This window comes from Carcharhinus amblyrhynchos, chromosome 22 (genome assembly GCF_965287045.1).
Source record: "Carcharhinus amblyrhynchos chromosome 22, sCarAmb.v2.hapA, whole genome shotgun sequence".
In the NCBI taxonomy this organism is placed as follows: domain Eukaryota; kingdom Metazoa; phylum Chordata; class Chondrichthyes; order Carcharhiniformes; family Carcharhinidae; genus Carcharhinus; species Carcharhinus amblyrhynchos.
Genome location: NC_137345.1, coordinates 19,171,756 through 19,197,326, shown reverse-complemented (window position 1 = coordinate 19,197,326; position 25,571 = coordinate 19,171,756). Strand labels below are relative to the sequence as shown.

At 42.5% G+C, this 25,571-nt stretch overlaps 1 protein-coding gene across 1 annotated transcript in view; it reads left to right on the top strand.

The window, feature by feature from the left end:
- Window positions 1–25,571, top strand: part of cd34 (CD34 molecule) — a 58,449-nt gene that overhangs the window by 10,943 nt on the left and 21,935 nt on the right. Inside the window, exons 2-3 of the mRNA XM_080210010.1 lie at window positions 15,514–15,588; window positions 17,446–17,660. Coding sequence (XP_080066136.1) covers window positions 15,514–15,588; window positions 17,446–17,660 — 290 coding nt within the window. The remainder of the gene's footprint in view (window positions 1–15,513; window positions 15,589–17,445; window positions 17,661–25,571) is intronic.

Here is a 25,571-nt window from a genome sequence, read left to right as displayed (position 1 = left end):
AGGACAATGTGCAAAAGAGGCTCACGTGAAGCAAACTAATGTGAAACACAGATGAAAGATGGATTACTGTGCAAACGTACGCCCATTACACAAACCTCCCAATTGCAGTCTTTAATTTTAGATAATTGATAACATCTGTAATTTAGAAAACAGATGTAATATACACACATACCAGCTTTATAATGTTTCCAAGACCCATCGTTTACCTTTCCCTAATTACTTCGCCATACTTGCGTGCAAAAAGTAAAATATTAGTTTAAAATAAGCCACCTGTTCATCATAACTTTTAAAGGCATCTCCCCAGTACTTCTACAGAATTACATTTGTCATTGCACGGTGTCCAATGTGAATCTTCGAGTGTATAACATTCAGATCATAAGTCAGGTGACAAGAACAAATGCAATATAAATCTTTGCATTAAGAGCGATCCCAGAAATGAAAAGCTTGAAGTTAGCGGAGCATTTGAGGACTCTGGGTCTCTACACAATGGAGTTTAGAAGAATGAGGTGGGGGGCAGGGGTAACCTCACTAAAACTTACAAATACTGAAAGACCTGAATAGAGTGGACGTGGGGAAGATGTTTCCATTAGTAGCAGAGGCTAGGAGCTGAGGGCACAACCTCAGAATAAAGAGAAGACCCTTTAGAACCAAGATGAGGAGGACTGTCTTCAGCTGGGGGTGTTGAACCTATGGAATTCATTGCCACAGAAGGCTGTGGAGGCCAGGTCATTGAGTATAGTTATGACAGAGATAGGTAGGTTCTTGATTGGTAAGAGGATCAAAGGTTGTAAGGAAAAGGCGAGAGAATGGTGTTGAGAAACTCATCAGCCATAAACAAATGGCAGAGCAGACTCAATGGGCCGAATGGCCCAATTCTTCTATAACTTATGGTCTTTCCCAATCAGTTCAGATTCTTACTATTTATGTTACATACTATGGGCTCATTGGTTAAAAGGTATTGTTTAAACCGCCATATCCATTCTTCATCTCCAATAAGATATTAAAAAAAGTGCCTGTGGAACTTGGATTGACCAGTTTACTGATAACATCAAGATACTTTTAATGCCAAGAATTTAAATGTACTTTGTTTGTAATCAATGTCCCTCTTATTATGTTCCAAAACTCAAGAACTTAAATGTACTTTGTTTATAATCAATTTCCCTCTTATTATGTTCCAAAACTCAAGAATTTATATGTACTTTGTTTGTAATCTATGCCCCTCTATTATTATATTCTAACCAGTTAAAATTATCACACATATTTTAGCACAGAACAATCTGATCTGATGAATATAATATGCAAACTGGTCTTGTTTGATTCCAGACCAGCATTTCCACTCTCAGCCTGGCTTTGTAATCAGCCTCTTCCTATCTGTCCTTTCCAACTCTGCAACTATCCCGCTCCATCTCATTAATGTAATTCCCAATGAACCTGCCCTCGCATCTGTGATTCTATATCTAAGTCCAGTTCCCAACCACATCCTGAACCTTGGTCCTATCTACAGCCTTGGCTCTGGATTGCCTTATAAACCCCATGTAATTTTACAGCACCTCCCTCCAACCATCGCCTCTTGCTTCATTTTGCTGACAGCCATGGCGCTCTGTAACCCAGCAGCAAATCATGTTGGCATGTTCAACACCCCCCAACTCAGTGACTTCTTACAGATAAGCAAATACTGTGTGGAAAGCAAAATCCAGAAAAAAATACTTGTAAAGAGAACTGAATTATTGTAAACATTCAAATGCAGGCTGAAAAAAAACTAGTAGATTTATTTGCCGGTTATATTTGGTAACAGTTGCTACATTTATTGGCATGCAATTACAACTTGCATAGCACTTTTAATGCAGTAAATTGTCTCATGGGAATGTTTTAAATAAAATTTGACACCCAGTTAGATAAGGAGATATTAAGCAGATAGTCAAATCCTTAGTCAAAAGATAGAATTTAGGAAGTGTCACAAAGAGGTGAGGGAGAGGTGGAGAGTTTAGTGAAGGAATTCCAGAGCTTAGAGTTGAGGCAGCTGAAGGTACAAACACCAATGGTGAAGTGATGAAAATCGAGGATTCACCAATCAGAGAAGCAATGGCTGAGTTCAGACCCACCTAAATCTGCTCCTTACATCAAAATGACAATGGCACCCTCACTGACTTTCTTTTTTCACTGTCACTTAATAAGTATATTTACATTCTCACAGTGAAAGGTGAGGTGCTTGAGATACTGGATGGGCTAGAAGTTGTTGAAGAGATGGTATTGAATGGGTTAAATTCAGCTTAACGCTGAAGAGTCACCAAGATTAGATGGGATATTTCCGAGGAAGCTGAGATAAGTAAGGATAGAAGCATTGGCCATAATCTTCCAATTCTCCTTCGATATAGGAGCATCGCCAGAAAACTGGAGAATTTCATATGTTACACTCTTGTTCAAAAAAGCCTCAAATTACAGGACTGTCAAATTAATCTGAATGTTGGAAAATTTTTTGAAATGATATCCAGGACACAACTAACAGCGACAAGTGTGAATTATTTATGGAAAACCGGTGTGGATTTGTTAAAGACAAATCTATCTTTAACTAACTTGATTGAGTTTTTTGATTAGATCTCAAGGAGGATTGATTAGGGTAATGTGGTTGATGTGGCTTACATAGACTTGCAAAAAGAGTTTGATAAAGTGCTGCATAACAGGCTTGCCAACAAAATTAAAGCCCACTGAATAAAATAGCCTGTGGCAGCACGAAATTGAAATTGGTTGAGTGATGAGCAACAGTAGCGGTGAATAATAGTTTTAATAATAGAGGAAATAATAGAGGAAGGTTTGCAGTAGGGTTTTCCCTGGCTTTGCTTGGCATTTATTAATGACCTCACACATGGGTCAACAGGGCATGATTTCAAAATTTACAAACACCACAAAACTTAGAAGTGTTGCAAGCTGTGAGGAGGATGACAATAGACTTCAAAAGGACAAAGCCAGGCTGCTGGAATGAGCAGACATTTGGCAGATGAAATTGAATGCAGTGAAGTGCGCAGTGGTATGTTTTGTTAGGAAAGGCTATATAAGAGGTCTTTCCGGCAATAGAGGCGGCTCACCATCAAAGACCTTTCAGTCCTGCCAAAATCAAAGGTGATTTACATTCCTCGCCAGTACTGCCATCGGGGAACCCATTACGGGACACAACTTTGAAGATCCCGCTGATGGAAATCAAAGAATCTCTACAGTGCAGAAGAAGGCCATTCGGCCCATTGAGCCTGCGCCAAGAACAATCCCCCTCCCCCCCCCAGGCCCTATCCACACAACCGCACTTTTTACCCTGCTAATCCCCCCGACACTAAAGGGCAATTTAGCATGGCCAACCAACCTAACCTGCACATTTTTCTAGTGTGAGAGGAAACCAGAGCCTTCACGCAGACATGGGGAGAACATGCAAACTCCACACAGACAGGTTCAATTCAACCTGAGGCCAGAATTGAAACCGTGTCTCTAGCACTGTGAGGCAGCCGTGTTAACCACTGTGTCACCGTGCTGACCGGACTGGAGAATTCCACCCTGTTGGTCAAATGGCGTCATTCTTCACTGTAACTTGTTCTATGATTCTATGAAATGCATTTATTCACAATTTGATATTTTGGCTTATAACCCAACATATTTTTTGGTAACAATGTGAATAATTTCAAATTATATACTCTCTTTTATTCACATTGATATGCAGTTGTAAACTGTGATTAGTTTTCTCTGTTAAGCTGAAATTTATTCATTGCACCCGATATTGTAAATTCTCTTTGTGAATGATGGTCATCTATTCATTTCTAAAGAGTTCATAATAAGATGCAGTCACAGCTGAGGGGCAGGCGTTGAACTTTATCAGTTTTGTTCATGCAAGAAACATATTTATCTATCCAAGTACAGTGAGTGTGTGCGCATTTATTTATTTCTGTATTCCATTTTTCATTCTTGTTAAAACAAAAACCATGAGGAGTGCCCTTTGAGATTGATTACTTTTTCAAAAAGTTTCAATTTGAATAGGGCAAAACTCTAATCATTTGTGGTTTTCAATATATATTTACCCGCGATCTAGGAATTGAAGAACATTATATTGAAAAGTAGCTTAAGGTCTAAATTATCTCTTTAAAAACTGAATTACCTCAAGCCTACTGTAAAAGGGGCTGTACAGGATGTTTGGTTAATTTTAAGCTATAATCTCTGAATGTAAAATTCTTATTCAGATTCTATTTGCATTGCGCATTAGAATAACCATTGCTTATTTAAGCAATTTGCAGTGGGGTGGGGTGTTGGAGGGTGAGGGGGAACCTGGTAGAGGTTTGCATTATGACAGGCTTGGATAGAGTGGATAGCCAGAATCCTTTTCCCAGAGTCGAAGGGTCAATTACTAGGGGACATAGGTTGAAAATGAGAGGGGAAAGTTTAAAATAGGTAAAAGGGGCAAGTTTTCCACACATAGGGTGGTAAACGCCTGGAACACACTGCCAGATGAGGTGGTGGAAACAGATTCTATAACAACATTGAAGGGGCATCTGGAAAGATACATATATAGGCAGGGGATAGAGGGATGTGAACCACGTAGAGGCAAGAAAATATTAGATTAGACAAGCACCGGAGTTGCACAAACCTGGTGGGCCTGTTCCTGTGCTGTACTGCTCTTTGTTCAATTAGCAATGTATGAAAATCCCATATCACACAAATCTGCAACATTCTTTTGGGTAGGTAAAAGATAGCCTTCATGGTGTTTGGTTCCATTGTGTGTCAATAAGGTACATACACATGATGCATATTGAGTACTAAGTCTGCGTATCACTTTATGATTTGGACAGTCTTCAGATATTATTTCATGCGTGCAACACCAAAGATTGCATCCAGAGGCAAGTCCTTGTTTTCTATGAACTCAAAATGTGTTGTTGCGTACAAGCCTATCAGTGAGCAGTGACCTTATATACCTTCAATAATGTGCAGAAAATAAATGGACTTTTAGAGGCTGACTGACTTGGCCATCATCACGTTTGAAGAGTACAGTTAGTGATTCCCTGACAGGCTGTGCATATATCAGATCAATAAATGGCCAGTGATCAACATTAACTTTTTTATCACTTGGCTGAATTTTGAATTTAAAAGAGTTCATACAGACAGAGGTGAGCCCTTACCATTGCTCTGGTATCGACACATGAGAAGGATAATGTATACACAGTCAATAGTATTACTAAAATCCTATAAAAGAATATGGGAAGTATAAACTCCTTCACCAGTTTAAAGCAAGATGTATCTGTCACGCTGTCTGCTTCTCAGACTCCTCAGTCATGCATAATGTGGACTGACACCTGGATATTACTTTATGTTGGATTATCAACAGATTTCTTTTCACTGGTTTGGCTTCAGTTTCTTCTGAGTAATTCAGGCTGGTGGTGAGCTGTAACCACTAAAAAGTTTATAGCTTGGTCTGACTTTTGCACTGCAATGGCATATTTTCAACTCCCTCTGGCTGGACTTGCCATTCACTTCCATTGATTTGGCTATTTCAATCCCGTGTTTAGATGAAAATTGGAGACATATATCACTTTAAAGAAAAGATGGTGCCAGAGTGAGGTGACATCTAGCAAGCTGTCCCAAGCATACTCTCTAAATTAATCTTTTATTCTATACTGTGCACCCTATTACCTTCCTTTTCCCCTATGGAATGAATGGAATTTTTTTGCCTGTATCGTGCACAAGAAACAACACTTCTCATCGTATCCCAATACATGTGAAAATAAATCAAATCACATCAAATAAAAGGAACGTTATTATTATTTAACTGCTGACTGAGTAGGCTATTGCCACAGACATCCCATTTTCAAAATGTCACCTCCCAAACAACACCCTAATCGTCCCCATCTCTCCCAGAGCCTTACCCTGCTTACCAAAAGAGAAAATGCAAGAAAATCTCAGCAGGTGTGGCAGCATCACACCACCAGCCTGCTTACCAACTTGGCCTGCTCAATTTCCATCAGCATGGATCCAGAAAGCTGCTTGTTTCAGCTGGTAAGCCGGATGCAGGGTGAAGCAGGCTTATTCATCCGATCAGATTCTCACCCAGGAGTTAAAAGTTCTCCTTATTTGTACTTTTTAAAATTCTCTACTCCTTCTGACCACGCTGAATCTCTGTCAAGAAGAACACAAGCTCTCTACCTGGAACCTAAGCTGTGTTGCAAATTAGATACCGACCTTTCAACCCTAGCCTTTGAATTCAAATTCGATGCCCAGTGGCTCAATGGACTGAAAATCCTCTCTGTCTGTTGCTTATGTGATTTGCATTTGACTAGTCTCCAGCCAGTTCCTCGGAGATGTGGGAGTTTTTCCACACCCCAGAGCTGTCCTCAATGACAACAAATTTGGCATTCACTTTGGGAGGTCATGGGATAGCTGGTGTACGGAGGAATGAAAAATATCATTTGTTGCAGTAATGGTGTAGAGCAAGTTGCCCACCCAGAATGGAACCTGTACAATTTTCATTCCATGAAATCGAAGAATGAATGAGGATCAACTCTGCAAGGTGAACGCTAGATAGTAAAGAGGACAATTGACCCCATTGCTGAGGTCAAACAGACACTGTGAAATCACAGCACACAACACTGATAAATGAAAACCAATGTTATCGCCACTTCTACAGTTTGAGGCTCCAAGATTCTTCAGATCTGGGTGTGATCTTACTGGCCGTTCACGCCGCACTCCCGCTCCAGCAAGGTTAGAGAATTTGGCTTCCAGCCAAATGTCCATTCACTGCGGTGGGAAGGGAAAATCCCAGCAGTGTGAACAGTTATAACATTCTAGCCTCTGTCATTGTGACGTACACTGGGAGGTACCTGGATCAGTGTTCCTCCGTAAAGGTTAATTACTCATTACTTTGGCTTTGGGGCGGCCTGCTTCACAACGCCAGGGACCCGGGTTCAGTTCCTGGCTTCGGTCACTGTGCGGAGTCTGCACGTTCTCCTTGTGTCTGAGTGGTTTTCCTCCACGTGCTCCAGTTTCCTCCCACAGTCCAAAAGATGTGCTGGTTAGGTACACTGGCCATGCAAATTTTTTCCACAGGTGGCAACTAGGGGATTTTCACATAACTTCATTGCAGTGTCAATGTAAGCCTACTTGTGACACCAATAAATAAACTTTAACCTCTCCTATGAGCTTAGTACAAATTTCATGGTGAGTAATTTACTTTTCAAGAACCAAAGTTCGGTGGGAACCTGCTCTCTGAGGTATATTAAGAAGGAAGGTTTGTTTAATTCGTGGGAATATTTTGCTCCATGTTGTGACTGCAAATTCTAATCTGCAAATGGTTCCTCTGTGGATCAGGCCATAGCCAGTGTAAATATGCTTCAGGCCTGTAAAAGATCTTTAGCTTTTCTCGACACGAAACAACATTTGTCAAATTAGTCCTTGCGGTGAACATACTTCACGTGGATGCCTAACAGGGGGTAATCATTTAAAAGATTAATTAAAGAGACAGGAATGTACTGTAAGCTATCCCTCAGCTACGAGCTAAGCATCTTCAAAAGGAAATATTTATCTTTGGCAATGCTTGGTATTTGCTGTGCAAAATGGTGCTTTACGACAATGATTATTTTGATAACAAGATGGAGCATTGGAACATTGAAACGTTGATCCTCCCGTAAAGATAAGATGGAGAACGCTGGTGTTCCTGTCCAGATTTTGTTCAGCTAGCTGTTTCTTGCAGAACGCTACAATCTAGTCCAAGGACATCTGCAACTTTATTGTAACTTGTCAATGGATTCAAATTTGCCAACTATTTGCTAAGTAGAATTTGAGAAACATGATGAAGGCATTACATCAGTACAATTAGGTAAAACTTTCCAGGGTGCAGCTGGAAAACATAACCCAGTCAAACCACTCCTAAGAGTCTTCTTCCATCCCAGTTTCAACATTTTAACTCTGTGTGGAGTATGATGGTGTTTACTCAGTGTTTAAAAGAAACCAAGATCTTTGAAGTGGAATTTTATGGCTCTTGATGTTCTCAAACTTGTGGGTTGGCAGTCAAGTTTAGTTTTGGTTATTCAAAGCAATATCTGAACTGAAAATTGTGGTCATGCACTGACAAGCAAATTCATCTATTTGTTTAACCCCTTGTTTACTTATAATCTTTTTAACCAAGGAGAAGGATTCCATTGGTGAGTCAAGAAAATGTACGGACCGGAATTTTTCGGCCGTTCATCCTGGTGGGATCACAGAATCATAGAACCCTACAGTGCAGAAAGAGGCCCTTCAGCCCATCGAGTCTGCACTGAACACAATCCCACCCAGGCCCAACCCCCATATCCTCACATATTATACCCACTAATCCCTCTATCCTACGGATCCCTGGACACTAAGGGATAATTTCTTAGCATGGCCAATCAACGTAACCCGCATATCTTTGGACTGTGGGAGGAAACCAGAGTATCCGGAGGAAACCACGCAGACACAAGGACAATGTGCAAACTCCACACAGACAGCGACCCAAGCCGGGAATCGAACCCAGGACCTTGGAGCTGTGAAGCAGCAGTGCTGCCTCCCAGGGATCTTTCAGTTCTGCCGACGGCTCACGCCTGCTTCGGATTTCCCGGCAGCAGAGGGGGGAAATCCCGTTGACAAAAGTGGGACTGGAAGATCCTTCTGATGGTCAGTGAGGGGGCTGCCCTCGCCATCACGAAACACGTGGCGAGATGCCCAGAAAACCCTGCCGATGGGCCTCAATTTTATTGTCCTGGGCTGGGGGAGGTGACGGTTAAAAGGAGGGATGTGACTTATCACCTCCATTTACAAGAATGGTTCCAGGGTTTAAGACACTTCACTTACGAAGGTAGATTGGAGAGGCTGGGACTGTTCTCCTTGTAGGGCAGAAGGCTAAGAGGTTTGATAGAGGTTTGATCTATCAAAATCGTGAGAGGGCTGGACAGAATAGATAGGGAGAAACTGCTCCCGCTCTTAAAAGGGTCAGGAATGAGAGGGCACAGATTTAAAGCGACTTGCAGAAGAAGCAAACATGATGTGAAAAGAAATGGATCTGGAATTGTCTGTCTAGAAGTGTGGTGGTGGCAGGCTCAAAGAGTATCGGATGGTTGCTTGAATAGAAACAATGACAAACATTTCCAGCCCTTTCCACTGATGGGATCTCCTGGTCCTGTCGCCGATGGCAACCCCAAGCTGTGGGTTACATAGCGATGCAGGTAATGGAAAAAGCCTTCGATGCTGGCAGGAAGATCCCACCGCCAGCCAATGGTGAACTGCCTCCACTCAACACACCATGAGGTGGGGCTGGGATTCCTGCCCAAAGTGCAGGGTCATAGGGAAAAGGCAGCAGATTGACAATGAAGTCATGCACCGGAATTCTACCATCCCGCCCTCCAAGGAATCGGAACAGGCAAGGGGCAGACAACAGAAGAACCCATTGACCTCAGGCAGGGGTTTCCAGTCTCGCTTGAGTGAGGCTGTAAAATCCCACCCATGATGTTCATTTGGAGAGTTGATGCAGACACGGTGGGCCAAATGACCTCCTTCTGTATCATACCAATTCTATGATTCTGCTGCTCATCAGTTGTGTCCTGAGTTAACCTGGTATTTTAAGCAGGAGAGACGGAAGTCAGAGGGCTCCCTTTTATGTAGCTTGACATCATCAGGTCCCTACAGGTAGTTTTAGTTGGAGGCCTGAGTGGGGGAAGCAGACAGCCTCCTCATATGACTTGACCTGCAAGAAAGTGGATCCTGCACCAGATGAGGCCCACAAAGGTAAATTTTATGTCCCTTCAGGTTCAGGAAGAGCAAAAGAGCTGTTAAAGGCCTCATAACGGTATGTTAGGCCTTTTTAAACAGGATTCCTTCACTTCACTCTCCCTTCCCCCTCATCGATCGCACAAAGTGCTTTTCCACCTCCCGTTGACTGCCAGGAATCATTTTTACAGGCCCTCGGCTGCAACCTCTCCCTGCCAAATTCCAGTTACCCTCGTCAGTCAGGTAGTGGATCTGGCACTGTTCATACGGGAATTAGAGAATATTTACAGAAATACAGCAATTAAAATCAGGCCTGATCTCAATCTCTCAGCTACGTCCAAGAATTCTTCAAGACTGCACCCACTTCCCTGCACTTACCCCATTGAAATCAGGACTGTAAATTAGTAAAGATTACTTAGCTGATCAGCCAGTTCCTGTTATACCATGTGTAACTTGTACATTGTGACCTACATAATTCCCTTACTTCAGACTTGGATGTGTTCCAATATTTCTGTAGTTTTGTTATTATCACAAGAAGGAAACTGAGTTGTATCTGAAGCCAATTTTATGTTGGTCCTGAGCGGCAAAAAAAAAATTATGGACCAAATCTTCTGGTCCCTGGATTGTCAGAGGACAGACATATGCCTGAGATGCACATCAGGCCCCTAATGAACAGCAGATCTCCATGGGAACTGCCCAGAAAGTTTCAACTTCCGATGGGCAATACCGTAGCTTCACGGGACCCTGTGTGAATGTTTCTGACTCTGAGCTGGAGTTGGAAACTTAACATGTTCTGATATATTTACCTGTGTGTTTACCAGGAAACGTGAGACAGATTCAAGCCCGGTCTGACATCTAGCTAACTATAAAACTGTCCTCCCCATTTGATGACCTGGCTATACACCCCCGACCACCCACCTACTACCCAACCACCTGACTACCCTCTGACCATCCACCATTCACTCCGATGGGACTTTCCCATTCAGCTGCAGTGAACAGAGATTTGGCTGGGCACCAAATTCTCCAACTTTGCTGCAGCAGGACCGTGGCGAGAATCTAGTAAGATCATGCCTAAAGATTTTTTATAATTTGTTTATATATTTAGGAGCACTACTATCAGCACGTCATCCCTAATCCTTCCTTGTCAGTCTCGGAATTCTAGAATAATTCAGCCATTCAACTCCTCATGCCTGTACTGAACCGTTGTCCAAATTACAAGCGTTCTACTCCCGGCTCTTCCCACATGGGTCACTAAATTTGTTCGCTGAAGTATTCATCTAATTCCCTTTTGAAGATTACGTTATTGAATTTAATTTCCCCATGCTTTCAGGCATTGCGTTTCTGATCAGAATAACATGCTGTGCAAAAAGGAGCAATTGTATGATGCGTTTTACTTTTATCGCTCAAGATTTACTATTGATCTCACAAGGGAAACACTTGTTAGACATGATTACCCAAATGATTGATCAAAAATACATTAACCTTTAGGGTGCTTAATATTCTCAGCACTTCTCCGGTTAACCATCTGCTTTCCTAATACAGACCTCACTGTGTATGCCAGCACTGGGGCAGTGCGGTAGCGCAGTGGTTAGCACTGCTGCCTCACAGCTCTAGGGGCCAGGGCTCGATTCACGCCTTGGGTAACCCTCTGTAAGGAGACTGCATGTTCTCCCCCTGTCTGCATGGGTTTGCTCCAGGTGCTCCAGTTTCCTCCCACAGTCCAAAAGATGTGCAGGTTAGGTGCATTGGCTATGCTAGATTCTCTCTCAGTGTACCTGAACAGGTGCCGGAGTGTGGCGACCAGGGGATTTTCACAGTAACTTCATTGCAGTATTAATGTAAGCTTACTTGTAACAGTAATAAATCCTGAAAACAGGGCTGAAAATAAAGCTACACATAAAAGCTTTTGGAAAAATAAGCACAAGCATGGCCTTTTTTTATGAGCTTTGTAGTACTTTGTGATGTTGGGATTCATGTTGAATAAAATCATATCCAATAATTTACACAATGTGTTGATTTCCGCTAGGAGCATAAGGGAGAAAAAATACTTATTCTAGCTTTCAATAATCAGTTAGAAAAATACAATACAAGTGAAGTGGGCTTGCCACATCTTATCAGCATGCAATGGTGTTGTGTATAGTCTGCAAAGCTGCAAATTGTTGGCTCGACATTATTAGGACTGTAACTCCTGGGACCATTTTAACTGGTTGTTTTAGGCCTCCTATTCAATGATTATGGAACTGTTCAGTGAACATTCACTTTCCAATGTTGGAGTTACTGTAGTGAGCATGAAATGGGAAATAACTTGTGGTGTTTAAACATGTAACATGGTCTGCTGTTTACACAAAAGAAACTAAGGTAATAATATTATTTTAAAAAAGTACGTCTTTGCCAACGTCTCCATTCTTTTCTTGCTGCCCTGTTCTCTGTAACTCGCACATACTGCAATAGCAAACTTTGTCACTGAAGTTTAAAATGTGTTTCATTCCTTTTCTGCAGCTCTGAAACTGGTTTGTGAATGAGTTAGTTTAAAGTAGAAAGCCAGTCAGCAGGCGATAAGGAATTATGACATTTTGTTTTAGGAAAAACTGTAACTAAACAACATTCCAGGATAATTGTTAATTACACATGTAAATTGAGCTCCTATTGGAATGCCTTAGGGTAGAGTTGAAAAGGATCTGATCTGTTGGACTGGAGCCTGGTATTCTATCCCTTGGGATGTTAATTTCTAACTAGCTGTAAAAAGAGGAAGTGGAACTCAGATCCCCATGAAGGAGCTTCCTGTGGCCTTACTCTCAAGCAGAAAGAGCAAGTCAACAAATGTCATCACCATATTCTGCATAGTAGTCAGACCTGAACAGTATGTCAGTGACACATAAGAGTGGTGGAGAAATTCCATCAACAGTACCTCCGTGACTCCCTCTGGATTAAATGGGAAGACAGCTGAACAAATGCCATTGCCCTCCTTGAAGTCAGCTCCACAGCACTCAGGTAAAATTCCTGCAAAATCAGTTTTGATGGACCGGGCACTGTCCAGATGACCTAAGGGCATCTCCCCCAGCAGGTCCTACCCTTCCTGGCACAGTATTAACACCACTGCCTCACAGCCCCAGGGGCCTGACTTCAGTTCCAAGCTTGGGGTGACTGTCTGGAGTTTGCAAATTCTCCCTGTGTCTGTGCTCCTACCACTATCCAAAGATGTGCAGGTTATGTGGAGTGGCCAGGGTAAATTGCCCCTTGGTGTACCAAGATGAGTAGATGAGATGGATTAGCCATGGGAAATGTGTCGGGTTACAGGGATAGGCTGGGGAAGAGGTTCTGGGTAAGATACTCTGTCAGAGAATCAATGCAGACCCGAATGGTCTCTTCTGCACTGTACGAATCCTATGATCCTACGAACTCAACTTGCTGAGAAAGAAAAGGTCTCATAGATAGCCTGCACTCCCCTTAAAGTTCAACAGCATTGGTATTAATGACTGGGAGGAGCTTATTACCAGTCATTCAAAATGGCAGCAACTTGCCTATCGAGCTGCATCAAGCTTTGAGTGACAGCATCTTAATGATGAGGCGCGGCAGGGAAGGAATGAACAGGAAGCAAACATTGCACTCTGGACCCCAGTAGCTCTTGGGACATCCTGCTCCATATGCCCAAAGATCTATGGGACAAGAATTGGCCTGTTCAGCCAGATAGTAGAAACTCAGGATCTCAAATAGATGCACCCTCAAATTGACGGGCAGCCACCAATGGTGACAGTTCTCCAGCCCCCACACAAGACGGATGTTTTCAATGGTAATTCAGGAGTGTGTGTGGATATTTTGTTTCAGGTAGATGAAGATGCAGCTGAACAGTTTACATCAGAAAACTCAGTACGATAGGTCCTCTTTAAAATGCGACCTATACGCAATGAAAACTGTCTGAAAAATCAATCATAAATTTGCCTTTTGCTAATTTGAACCTGCACCTCTATTGTCCAACTCTTCATTTGATTTAAAGTAGATTTCCAGATTCACCTTTTCCATAATAATATCTGTCTTAAATATAAGATCACCTTTCCCCTGAAGGCTAAAATGGACGGGTTTTTCGTGTCTTTCATCAGAACTTGGGGCTCTAACATTTGGGTTCACCGATGCAAAGTTTATTGTTCGCAGTTTGCGTGGAAAGAGCAAAATATGAAAGTTAAGCTTTACCAGAAATTAGAGGCAATAAGAGTGAAATTCAACTTTGACCACAGTAGATTGTCTGTTTTTTCCCATCTGTTGAAGTTAACTTTGATCAGAGTAGATTGGCCGTCTCTCATAGATACAGAGGAATTAGGAGCAAAAGTAGGCAATTCAGCCCTTTGAGCCTGCTCCGCCATCATGGCTGATCTCTCCCTGATCTCAAATCCACCTTCCCACCCATTCCCCATATCCCTTTGATCTGTTTTTTTTATCAGGAATATATCTATCTCCTTCTCAAAACCATTCAGACTCCACAACCCTATGGGGCAGTGAGTTCCACAAATTCACCACCTTTTGCTAGTTCCTCCTCATCTTACTTTTAAATCTACTGTCTCTCAACCTGTACCTGTGATCTCTTGTTCTAGGTTGCCCCAAAAAGAGAAACATTCAATCTACGTTTACTCTGTCAATCCCTTTTAGTATTTTATATAGCTTGATCAGATCCCATTCTTGTCCTTCTAAACGCCAGCAAGTATAAGCCCAAACAGTTTAATATCTCCTCATACACCAACCCTTTCATCCCTGGTGTCAACCTGGTAAACCTCCTCCGAACTCTTGATAGCGAGGGGGTTAGAATATAAAAGTAGAGAGGTCTTGCTGCAACTGTACAGGGTACTGGTGAGGCCGCAGCTGGAGTACTGTGTGCAGTTTTGGTTGCCGCACTTGCGGAAGGATATATTGGCCTCGGAGGGAGTGCAGAGAAGGTTCACTAGGCTGATACCGGAGATGAGGGGGTTAGCTTATGAAGAGAGACTAAATAGACTGGGCCTGTACTCGTTGGAGTTTAGAAGGCTGAGGGGGGATCTTATAGAGACATATAAGATAATGAAGGGGATAGATAGGGTAGAGGTTCTTCCCGCTTAGAAAGGATAGCAGGACTAGAGGGCACAGCCTCAAGATAAGATGCGGGGGGGCAGTTTAGATCAGAGTTGCGGAGGAACTTCTTCATTCAAAGGATGGTGAATCTCTGGAATTCTCTGCCGGTTGAACTGGTGGAGGCTACCTCGCTGAATATATTTAAGTCACGGGTAGATAGGTTTCTGATAGACAGGGGAATTAAGGGTTATGGGGAGAAAGCGGGAAAGTGGAACTGATCCACTTCAGGTCAGCCATGATCCCGTTGAGTGGCGAGGCAGGCTTGAAGGGCTAGATGGCCTACTCCTGCTCCTATTTCTTATGTTCTTATATTCTTATAACTCCCTCCAATGCCACCACATCCTTTCTCAAATAAGGAGACCAAAACTGTACACAGGACTTCAGATGTGGTGTGACTAACAACCTATATAATTGCAACAACACTTCCCTACTTTTATACTGCAGTCCTTTTGCAATAAGTGCTAACATCTCATTGGCCTTCTTTATTACATGCTGTATTTGCCTACTGACTTTCTCACCTATTGCAGTTCATCTTGCCTTTTTCATGTCCCTAGGCAAAGCTAAGTTTCATCCCTAACTTTTGGGGAAAATCAATGTGATACAGATTTCGTTCCTGTAGCAGAGCAAATGATGCCATCTTATTTAGGAATTTTTGATGTTTTTTCAATGTAGAGCAATGGACTTGTCAGGATTCTGCTGCAATCACAACAATCAACCCTCTGGAAAGGAACAATAGTACACACTCAGGTGAGTTTAATTCATTATTTATACTTAATGAATCAGTAATCTGAATATGATTCAATCAGATTTATGTTTTCAAAGGTCACCAATGACTCATACTTATGCTAAAGATGCAGCGAATAATTTTGTCACCAGGAGAATAATTGAGTAGATTTTTAACTTGTCAGCTACATATTATAGACATTGTCTTGTTTGTCTTTCTATTGATTTGAACACCAGCTATGGCCCAGGTCCCAAACTGAAAATCTATTCCAAGTTCTTCAGATTTATTTTCTGGTGTAAACTGTTACTTACTTGTCTCTCGATGTTGCCAATTAGCCCCCGAAGTTAAGAAGATTTTCTTAATTCAATAAACAATCTTAATTTTGCATTTCTACTGCTCTAACTGCTACATATATTTGGGAGTGAAAGAATGGACTGTGGATTTGTCACGTAGGACGGAACGGTGGCACAGTGGTTGTCTCATAGTGCCAGGGACCCAGGTTCAATACTGGCCTTGGGTGACTGTCTGTGTAGAGTTTGAACGTGCTCCCCGTGTCTGCATGAGTTTCCTCCGGATACTCCAGTTCCCTTCCACACTCTAAAAACATGCTGGCAGTGCCAAGGGCACTGATGGGCAGTGCCAAGGTGTAGGCTGGCACTGCCGGGGTGCCCATGTCATGGGACACAACTTCCCACTGTCTGACTCCCTTGTGGGGCCCTGATTGCCTCCCCTTCACTCCAGTGGGGTCGGGCCGCTTGTTCCCCAAAAATGGGGGGCTCATCTAATCCCCACTGGAGTGAAACACTCAGAGACTTCAGTCGTGAGCCGGCTAATCTCATTTAAATGATATGGAAATGACCATTTTAATGGTCTGTGCTACTCCCTGCTGATTTCTGGCACAGACCCCGCCGGAAACCTACACTGGAGACGCAAGCGGGACATAAACGCTCGCACAAACCCCATGAATCGGCCGCCATGGGAACCTCCCAGCCTGCTGTACTAAAACATCAGCACAGCGGGATGGGAGAACCACAGCCATATTGTTGCTCCTTCACTGACGCTGAATCAAAATCCTGGAACCCCCCCCCTCTGACAGCACTGTGGCTGTACCTCCATCTCAGGGACTGCAGTGGTTCAAGAAGGCAGCTCAGCATTGCCTTTTGAAGGGCAACTAGGGGCGGACAATAAATACTGGCCCACCTCGCGACACCCACATCCCATTTAAATGTAAATTAAAACACATACACACTCACACATTCATCTACATACACATCATATGCACGCACAAATATACATGCATATACAAATATACATGCACACATTCACGTACGCATAAATATATTGGTTTTATTTCGGCTGATGGTTCTGTCTTCTGTGGAGCTAAGCTGACTATGCCGGCAGCTCTGAAACCTGCTGAGTTGACTATTTCAGTTAGGGCTGCAGTTAATTCGCTTGCCTTAACACCTCTGCATTTGTAATCCGAAAAGCACAAAGACAACTCCTTGCTGCTCCCAGTGATGAAGAGAGTGCAGTATATGTGAACTTTGGGTAAAAAATTCAGGGCTGCCACAATCTCACTTGCATAAAACTGCTTGCCAACACTCACTGCTTATACTCACACATGCCCCAGAGGGTTATCGGATCTCCAAGAAGAGGCAGTAGTTTTTGGTTGCAGAAAGGTTCAATGAGAAGAAGAATGGTGAGTAATATTAGTTTCTTAGCTATTTAATACAATAAGTCACATCAAAACTGAGATTTGAATCTCCGTGACATTTCCTGATCAGATTTCTTACGCCACTCCTAGCCTGTGAATATCGGAAATACCACTCATGTAGTCAGTAGAATTCCTTTAACAATTTCATCTATTTGTATGCTCACAGATGGTCCTACTTTAAGCACTAACCAAGGGGAGGATTATGGAGGGTACAATACCTCTACTGAGAACGTTATACAAACAACTGCCGAAACAACATCAGCTTATCTGACCAATGACATTGAGTCAGCAAGTCAGTCAAATCGCATTGAAACTAATCTCAATCCGACCACAAATTCAAAATCCATCAACAAGGGTGTTGAGTCAAAACCTGAAAAGCAGGTAAGTGAAATATTTTGTAGCTTTATTCATTCCATTCAGGTGAAAACTTGCTGTGTTGTAAATAAAACCACGTCGCACTACAGAACTTGAGTGTTGCTGACAAAAGAGACATGCTGTCAAAACTTTTCATCTTGCACGCATCAGGACAGAGGCAAGAATGGCAAATTTCAAAGCAAGCAGCAATTTATACTCTCTGAGGAACAGATGCTGATTAGAGTCATAGAGGTTTACAGCATGGATACTTTGGCACAACTTGTCCATGCCGTGCCTTTTTTTAACCCCTAAGCTAGTCCCAATTGTCCGTATTTGACCTATGTCTCTTCATACCCATCTTACCCATGTAACTGTCTAAATGCTTTTTAAAAGAATTGTACCCACCTCTACTACTACCAACTCTGGCAGCTTGTTCCAGACACTCACCACCCTCTGTGTGAAAAAAATTGCCCCTCTGGACCTTTTGTATCTCTCCCCTCTCAGTTTAAACCTATGCCTTCTAGTTTTAGATTCCCCTACCTTTGGGAAAAAATATTGACTTGCTGGCTGCTCAGTGCCCCCTTCATTATTTTATAGGCCTCTGTAAGATCACCCCTAAGCCTCCAAAGCTCCAGAGAAAGAAGTCGTGGCCCTCTCCTTATAACTCAAACCATCAAGTCCCAATAGCATTCTAGTAAATCTTTTCTGTACTCTTTCTAGTTTAATAATACCCTTTCTATAATAGGATGACCAGAACTGTACACAGTATTCTAAATGTGGCCTTAAAAATGTCTATTACAACTTCAATAAGATATCCAACTCCTGTATTCAATGTTCTAACCAATGAAACCAAGCATGTTGAATGTCTTCTTCACCACTCTGTCCACCTGTGACTCCACTTTCAAGGAACTATGAACATGTACCCCTTGATCTCTTTGTTCTGTAACTCAACCCTACGCCCTACCATTAACTGAGTAAGTCCTGCCCTAGTTCGATCTACCAAAATACATCACCTCGCATTTATCTAAATTAAACTCCATCTGCCATTCATCAGCCCACTGGGCCAATTAATCAAGATCCCATTGCAATCCTATATAACGCACTTCACTGTCCACTATACCACCAATCCTGGCGTCATCTGCAAACTTACTAACCATGCCGCCTATATTCTCATCCAAATCATTAATATAAATGACAAATAACCGTGGACCTATCGCTGATCCTTAAGACACACCACTGGTCACAGGCCTTCGGTTTGAAAAACAACCGTTTACAATCTCCCTCTGTCTTCTGTCACCAATCCAATTTTGTATCCATTTGGCTACCTTACCCTGGATCCCGTGAGATTTAACCTTACGCAAAGTGGTACCTTGTCAAAAGCCTTTGTAAAGTCCATGTAGACAACATCAACTGCACTGCCCTCATCTACCTTCTTGGTTACCCCCTTCAAAAAATACAATCAAATTTGTGAGACATGATTTTCCACTCACAAAGCCATGCTGACTGTCCCTATTCAGTCCTTGCCTCTCTAATTATCTGTAGATCCTGTCTCTCAAAATACCTTCTAATAACCTACCCAATACAGATGTGAGTCTCACCGGCCTGTAGTTCCCAGGCTTTTACCTGCAGCCCTTCTTAAACAAAGACACAATATTTGCTACCCTTCAATCTTCAGGTACCTCATCTATGACTATCGATGATTCAAATATCTCTGCCAGGAGACCTGCAATTTCCTCCCTAGCTTCCCACACTATCCTAGGATACACTTCATCAGGTCCTGGGATTCTTCTACCTTGATGCGCTTTAAGACTTCCAGCAACTCCTTTCCTGTTATATGTACACTCCTCAAGACATCACTATTAATTTCCCCAAGTTCCCAAACATCCATGCTTTTCTCAACAATGGATACTGATGAGAAATATTAATTTAGGATCTCACCCATCTCTTGTGGATCCATACATAGATGACCTTGTTGATCTGTAAGAGGTCCTATTTCTCCCTAATTACTCTTTTGCCCTTTATGTATTTGTAGAAGATCTTTGGATTCTCCTTTGCCTTTTCTGCTGAAACAATCTTGTATTCCCTTTTTGCCCTCCTGATTTCTCTCTTAGCTCTATTCCTACACCCTTTGTACTCTTCAAGGGATTCACTTGATCCGAGCTGCTTATGCATGTCATTTGCCTCCTCCTCCTTCTTGACCAGGCCCCAATATTCCGAGGTTGGCTGGTTGGCAAGTCGACTCTGATTAGCTGAGGTTTTGCCATAGAGAATGCACAGGGGAGTTATTGTCCTCCATGGTTTAGTTTAATTCAAAAATGCACAATGCCTGGACATGTTTTTTTTTTGCCTGGAGGGGACAGATCTCTATGCATGATTACAAGTGAGCCACATTGTTAGCCCAATTGACAATTGTGTAATTCTCACCACCCTCAGGAGTGTTCAATAAGTGTTATTCAATCAAAGTATCATATCTAACTTTAGACCCTTGGCTGAATCTTCCATTCTGACATCCAAGGATGCAATTTAACAAGAAAAATTTTAAAGAGCGAGAAAATGAGAGGATTTCAAGCTCATTTTTTGGGCCAGTTTGAAAATGCAATCTTATGGCATTTAGTGCAAAAAAAGGCCAGGGTGCAATTCTCACCAGCAGGGGGCAGGGGGAGCTCTAGGGGCACAACTGTACAGATTTCCTGTTGGGACCCCCCTACGATGATCGTCTCCCTAAACCAGTTTCCCATGGACATCACCATGTCCCCGCTGATCCCCCCATCTGTAGAATACTTCTCTCTCCTACCCCAGTTGCCACCCCTTCTCCAGAGACCGCTCCCTCCCAGCTCTCTGCTGATCACTCCCTTTGCAGAATTCCCTTCCCGCTATTGATTGCCTCCCAAGCAGAGCTCCCTCCCTCTTTCCCCGATCATCCACCAGCAGACTTCCCTCCCTGCTAATCACCACCCCAGCAGAGTTCCCCCTTCCTTGCTACCTTGGCAGATATCTCCCCTTCCCTCCCTTCCTACCGGGGCAGAGTTCTCATCTTCCCACAGCCCTGCGGACTTCCCATTGCCTCTTGCACCACTCCACAGGTTTCGCCTCCACTCAGGCCTCAGCCCATTGGCACAGGTCCTGGCATGGTTATGGTGGCCATAAGGTTGAGTTGCCGGCATTGGACTGTGGGGTAAGTACAGTAAGTGGTCTCACAACATCAGGTTAAAGTCCCACAGGTTTATTTGATAGCACAAGCTTTCGGAGTGCTGTTCCTTCATCATCCCCCCCAGAGAGGTCATCATGTCTGGTCTCCCCTGGGAGACCAGATCCTTGTTGTGGAGAATCTCCACCATATTGGTGGTTAGGGTCAAGTGAACCTGGATGATAGCATCCGGGACTCATTGATGACATGTAAACAAGGGTGAAAACAATTTCACTGGGAAAACAAGGCTGGTATGATTGGGGGAAGTGAAAAATGAGGCATGTTTCTGGTTTTTCACCTCCTGCCCGATCTAACCATACCTGTCTTGACCCTGATCATCCGGTACTCCATCCAGGAGCCTTGCATTCCAGATCCAACTCTGTCTTTTCACTGTGACTGTAATCTTTGAGACTCATCCAAATTCAGAATCAAATTCAGCAAGTCAATAACCAAACACTTTAGGCATTTCTCTCTCGATGACACTTACTGCCCAGAGAAAGGCCTTTGACCTCCCTTCAACGGGGCCAAGAAACTTACCACATGCTTACCCTTCCGAACATGTCCCGGGCAACCATGCTTTCTCCCCACTGCAGCCTCCTATCCTTCCCCACCTGTCCTTCCTCTCCCAGACCTGATGCCACTCTACCCTTCCCTGTTGGTGCTTACCCGATTGTCCTGCCTTCATTTACATTGGCTAGAAGCTACATATATTTGGCATTTAATCTTTCAACTATTAATCCAGAAACACAGCTAATGCTCTGGTGATCCGGGTTCAAATCCCACTGCAGCAGACAGTGGAATCTGAATTCAATAAAAACAATATCTTGAATTAAGAACCAACTGATGACTATGAAACCATTGTTGATTGTCGGAAAAACCCATCTGGTTCATTAATGTCCTTGAGGGAAGGAAATCTTCTGTCCTTACCTGGCCTGGTCTACATGTGACTCCAGACCCACAGAAATGTGGTTGACTCTCAACTGATACTCAATCTTGTACTCGTTAGAGTTTAGAAGAATGAGGGGAGATCTCATTGAGACGTATAAGATGATGAATGGGATGGATAGGATAGAGGTGGAAAGACTCTTCCCGCTCAAAAAAGACAGTAGGACTAGGGGGCACAGCCTCAAGATAAAGGGGGGGCAGTTCAGAACGGAGTTGAGGAGGAACTTCTTCACTCAAAGGGTGGTGAATCTCTGGAATTCTCTGCCCGTTGAAGTGGTGGAGGCTGCCTCGCTAAATATTTTTAAGAAGCGGGTTGATGGGTTTTTGATAAGAGAGGGGATTAAGGGTTATGGGGAGAGGGCGGGAAAGTGGAACTGAGCCACGACAGATCAGCCATGATCTTATTGAATGGCGGGGCAGGCTCGAAGGGCCAGATGGCCTACTCCTGCTCCTATTTCTTATGTTCTTATGTTCTTATGTAACTGCTCCCAGGCAAAGAGGGATCGGCAATAAATGCTGGCCAGCCAGCGACGCCCATATCCCATGAATGGGTTATAAAAGAAAATTCTCAGCAGAAAGAAGGATCATGTATAGACATTGTGCCTTTTTTGTATTGCATTAATGCATGGAGGACAATATTTCCCCGCTGCATTTTCCATGGCAACACCTTGACAAATCAAAAGCACTCATTTCTCATGCAGTATAACCTATTGCTCTCTTGAAATTTGGCATTCTTGCATCTGGGGGCAGCCCAATGACACAGTGGTTAGCACTGCTGCCTCACAGCGCAAGGGACCCAGGTTTGATTCCGAGCTTGGGTCACTGTCTGTGTGGAGTTTGCACTCTCTCCCCGTGTCTGCGTGGGTTTCCTCCAGGTGCTCCGGTTTCCTCCCACAGTCCGAAGGACATGCTAGTTAGGTGCATTGACCTGAACAGGCACCGGAATGCGGTGACTGGGGGAATTTCACAATAAATTTGTTGTAGCATTAATGTAAGCCTTACCTGTGACTAATAAGTAAACTTTAAACTGTCCTGATGAGTGCAAGATGCAAAGCTTTGACAGCACGTCACTTGTTTCAGTAAAACTACAATGATAGGGCAGGATGGTAACACTCGCATAGATGAATGTAAACTTGATAGTGATGGACAAACTTTGCTTTTCATTTTGGATTTGTGATTTGAGGAGCTATTTGTATTACAGTATGCATTGTACATGTCATAATTGAACAGAACAAGTAGTGAGGAAATGAGTGAAGAGCCTATCTTCTGAACAAATCCACATTTCCAAAGACTTGCAAACTAAAAAGTAATTAGTCTTGTTAAATCAATCTTTGGGGATACTCTGCTACGATCTTCAGTTCTTATATGAGTGCTTCAAAAACAGGAAGCATGCTTCTCTTATTATTTCCTCACTCCCCAAATACTAACAATAGATCTATGGAATATCCACATCCACTGATGTCTTGTGAGAAGAAAATATTAACATCCTTTCTCAAGAGAGAAACAGTGTTTCCTGGCGTTGAGGATTTGCTCTTAAATCACATTTTGAAGCAAAGTGAACATCCTTCGTCATCTAATTCCAGAAGCCATTGGTTCATCCAGAAGACAGTAAACATTTCCTCTTCTTATGCCAGTCTTCTGCGCTATGTTAATGGGACAGTTAATAGGATAACTTCAGCCACAGCACTGTTAGATCATTGAGTTGATGTGGTTCGTTAAGCCAGCACAGAGAGCCAGCTCTATTTCCGCACAGCATCATTCATTCCCAGTAAAGCCAGTTCTGCAACATTAAGAAGCTATGACTGTAACATTACATTCTGTACCCTCTCCTTTCCTTTTCTATGAACAGTATGCTGTGTATAGTACATGAGAAACAATACTTTTCATTGTATACCAACGCAATACATCAAATCAACTTCAAGATTTCACGATAAATACTGTGTAATTGGGCTGGGGGTGGTTGGGGGATGGGGGGATGTGGGGTGGTGTGCGAGGAGTATCACTTCTATATTTCTGGAGGTTTCAGCTTTAAGTATTGATGAAGAACTATCACAGGCTCCTGTGATATCCTTCCTGAACTGCCAAGGATATCTATACATCCCTTGAGTATTTGCTAAATAACGTAGGTGCATTCTGAATATGGCATTGGTCTGAATAGATTACAAGCACCATCACAAACAGAACACAAACGTGGATTCATGCTTGAGGTCTGCCCTCAGTATGTAGTAGATAATATTGCTCTGTGAAGATTAAAATGAGATACAGCCACAGAGAGTGATGAACGGGGCATATAATTTATATTATGCTGTAGTAAATCATTGCTTTCTGTTCATGAGTGAATTGTACAGGTCATTGAGGCCTTTGCACTGTAATTGTACCTCATCCAGGACCATGGCATTCTGTGGAAATAAACTGATGTTTTTTTCACTTTGACTTAATTGGTTAAAAGGTTTCTTGTTATAAACTTGGTGGAGGGAATGTGTGGCCATGTTAGTGTGCTGCCAATTTAAAATGGAGCACAACATTTAGCCGCCTGCTGGTAATGAAGCAAAGAGACTGCACAACAAGCATTGCGATTCTATGTATAGTACAGTTTAGTGTATTTAGTTACCCAAAATAACTGATTCAATGACATTTTAAATTACTAATCAAGCATTGATATGTTGTTTGTGATCAAGCAGAATATAGTGTCCTGAGAACAATCTTGAAAATATGAATTCTTCCCGTCTCATGTTTCTGGAATATTAAGATATGGAGCATTTGAAAAATGTGCTATGACTGTGTAAAATTTATTAGAAATCCTCTTTATATGATACACTTTCCCACACTTGCCATATTTAATTCTCCTAGCACTTTTCTGTCATAATATTTTTCAACACTCTGTTTTCTCTTTGAGCGTTGTGAGTCTTTAGAACTCCTTTCTTCAAAAAGCAATGGAATTAGAATCTTTGAATATTTTTAAGGTAGAGAGCTAGGTGGATTCTTGATTAATAAGGGGGTGAAAGGTTATTATATGTAGACAGGAAGGTGAAGTTGAGGTTGTAATCAGACCAGCCATGATCTTATTGAATCATGGCGCAGGCGTGACAGGGTGAGCATCATACTCCTGCTCCTAATTAGTATGTATACCACCCTAGTAGGTCTTTTCCAGCCACAGTGGCATAGTGGTATTGTCAATGGACTCGTAATCCAGAGACCCAGAGCAAGACCTGGAAACCTAGGTTCAAGACCTGCCACAGCAGATGGTGAAATTTGAATTAAAAGTCAAATGATGACCATTAATTCATTGCCGAGTGTCATAAAACAATATCTAGTTCACTAATGTCCTTTAGGAAAAGAAACCTACCTTACCTGGTCTGGCCTACGTGTGACTCCAGATGTACACCAATGTGGGTAGGCTCTATAATTCTCTCTGAAACGGAGGGCAGTTAGGGAAGGGCAATAAATGTTGACACTATGTCCCAGAAGATGAAAAGAAATGAGGGCTTTCCAGCAATGTTTTCTGAGGAAAAGGAAATGGAAATTTCTTCTACGGAGTAGGCTAGATCATAATGAAGAACAATGGACAAGGAAAGGAAAACTTTCGATTGAAAACAGCTCTGTCTTCTAATTACCAAAAAAAAGCCTTTTCACTATAACTGAAGCAACTTGCTTCCGCACAGAGAGTACTTTTACAATCAAATGCCTTGGTGTCTCAATTTTCCTTCATTAATTTATAGTTATTCACTTTACTAATCTTCGAAGTGAGATCTCCATGCTTAATCCACAAGGTCTGTTAGGTTCCTTTGAGATTTCCCAGTTCCATC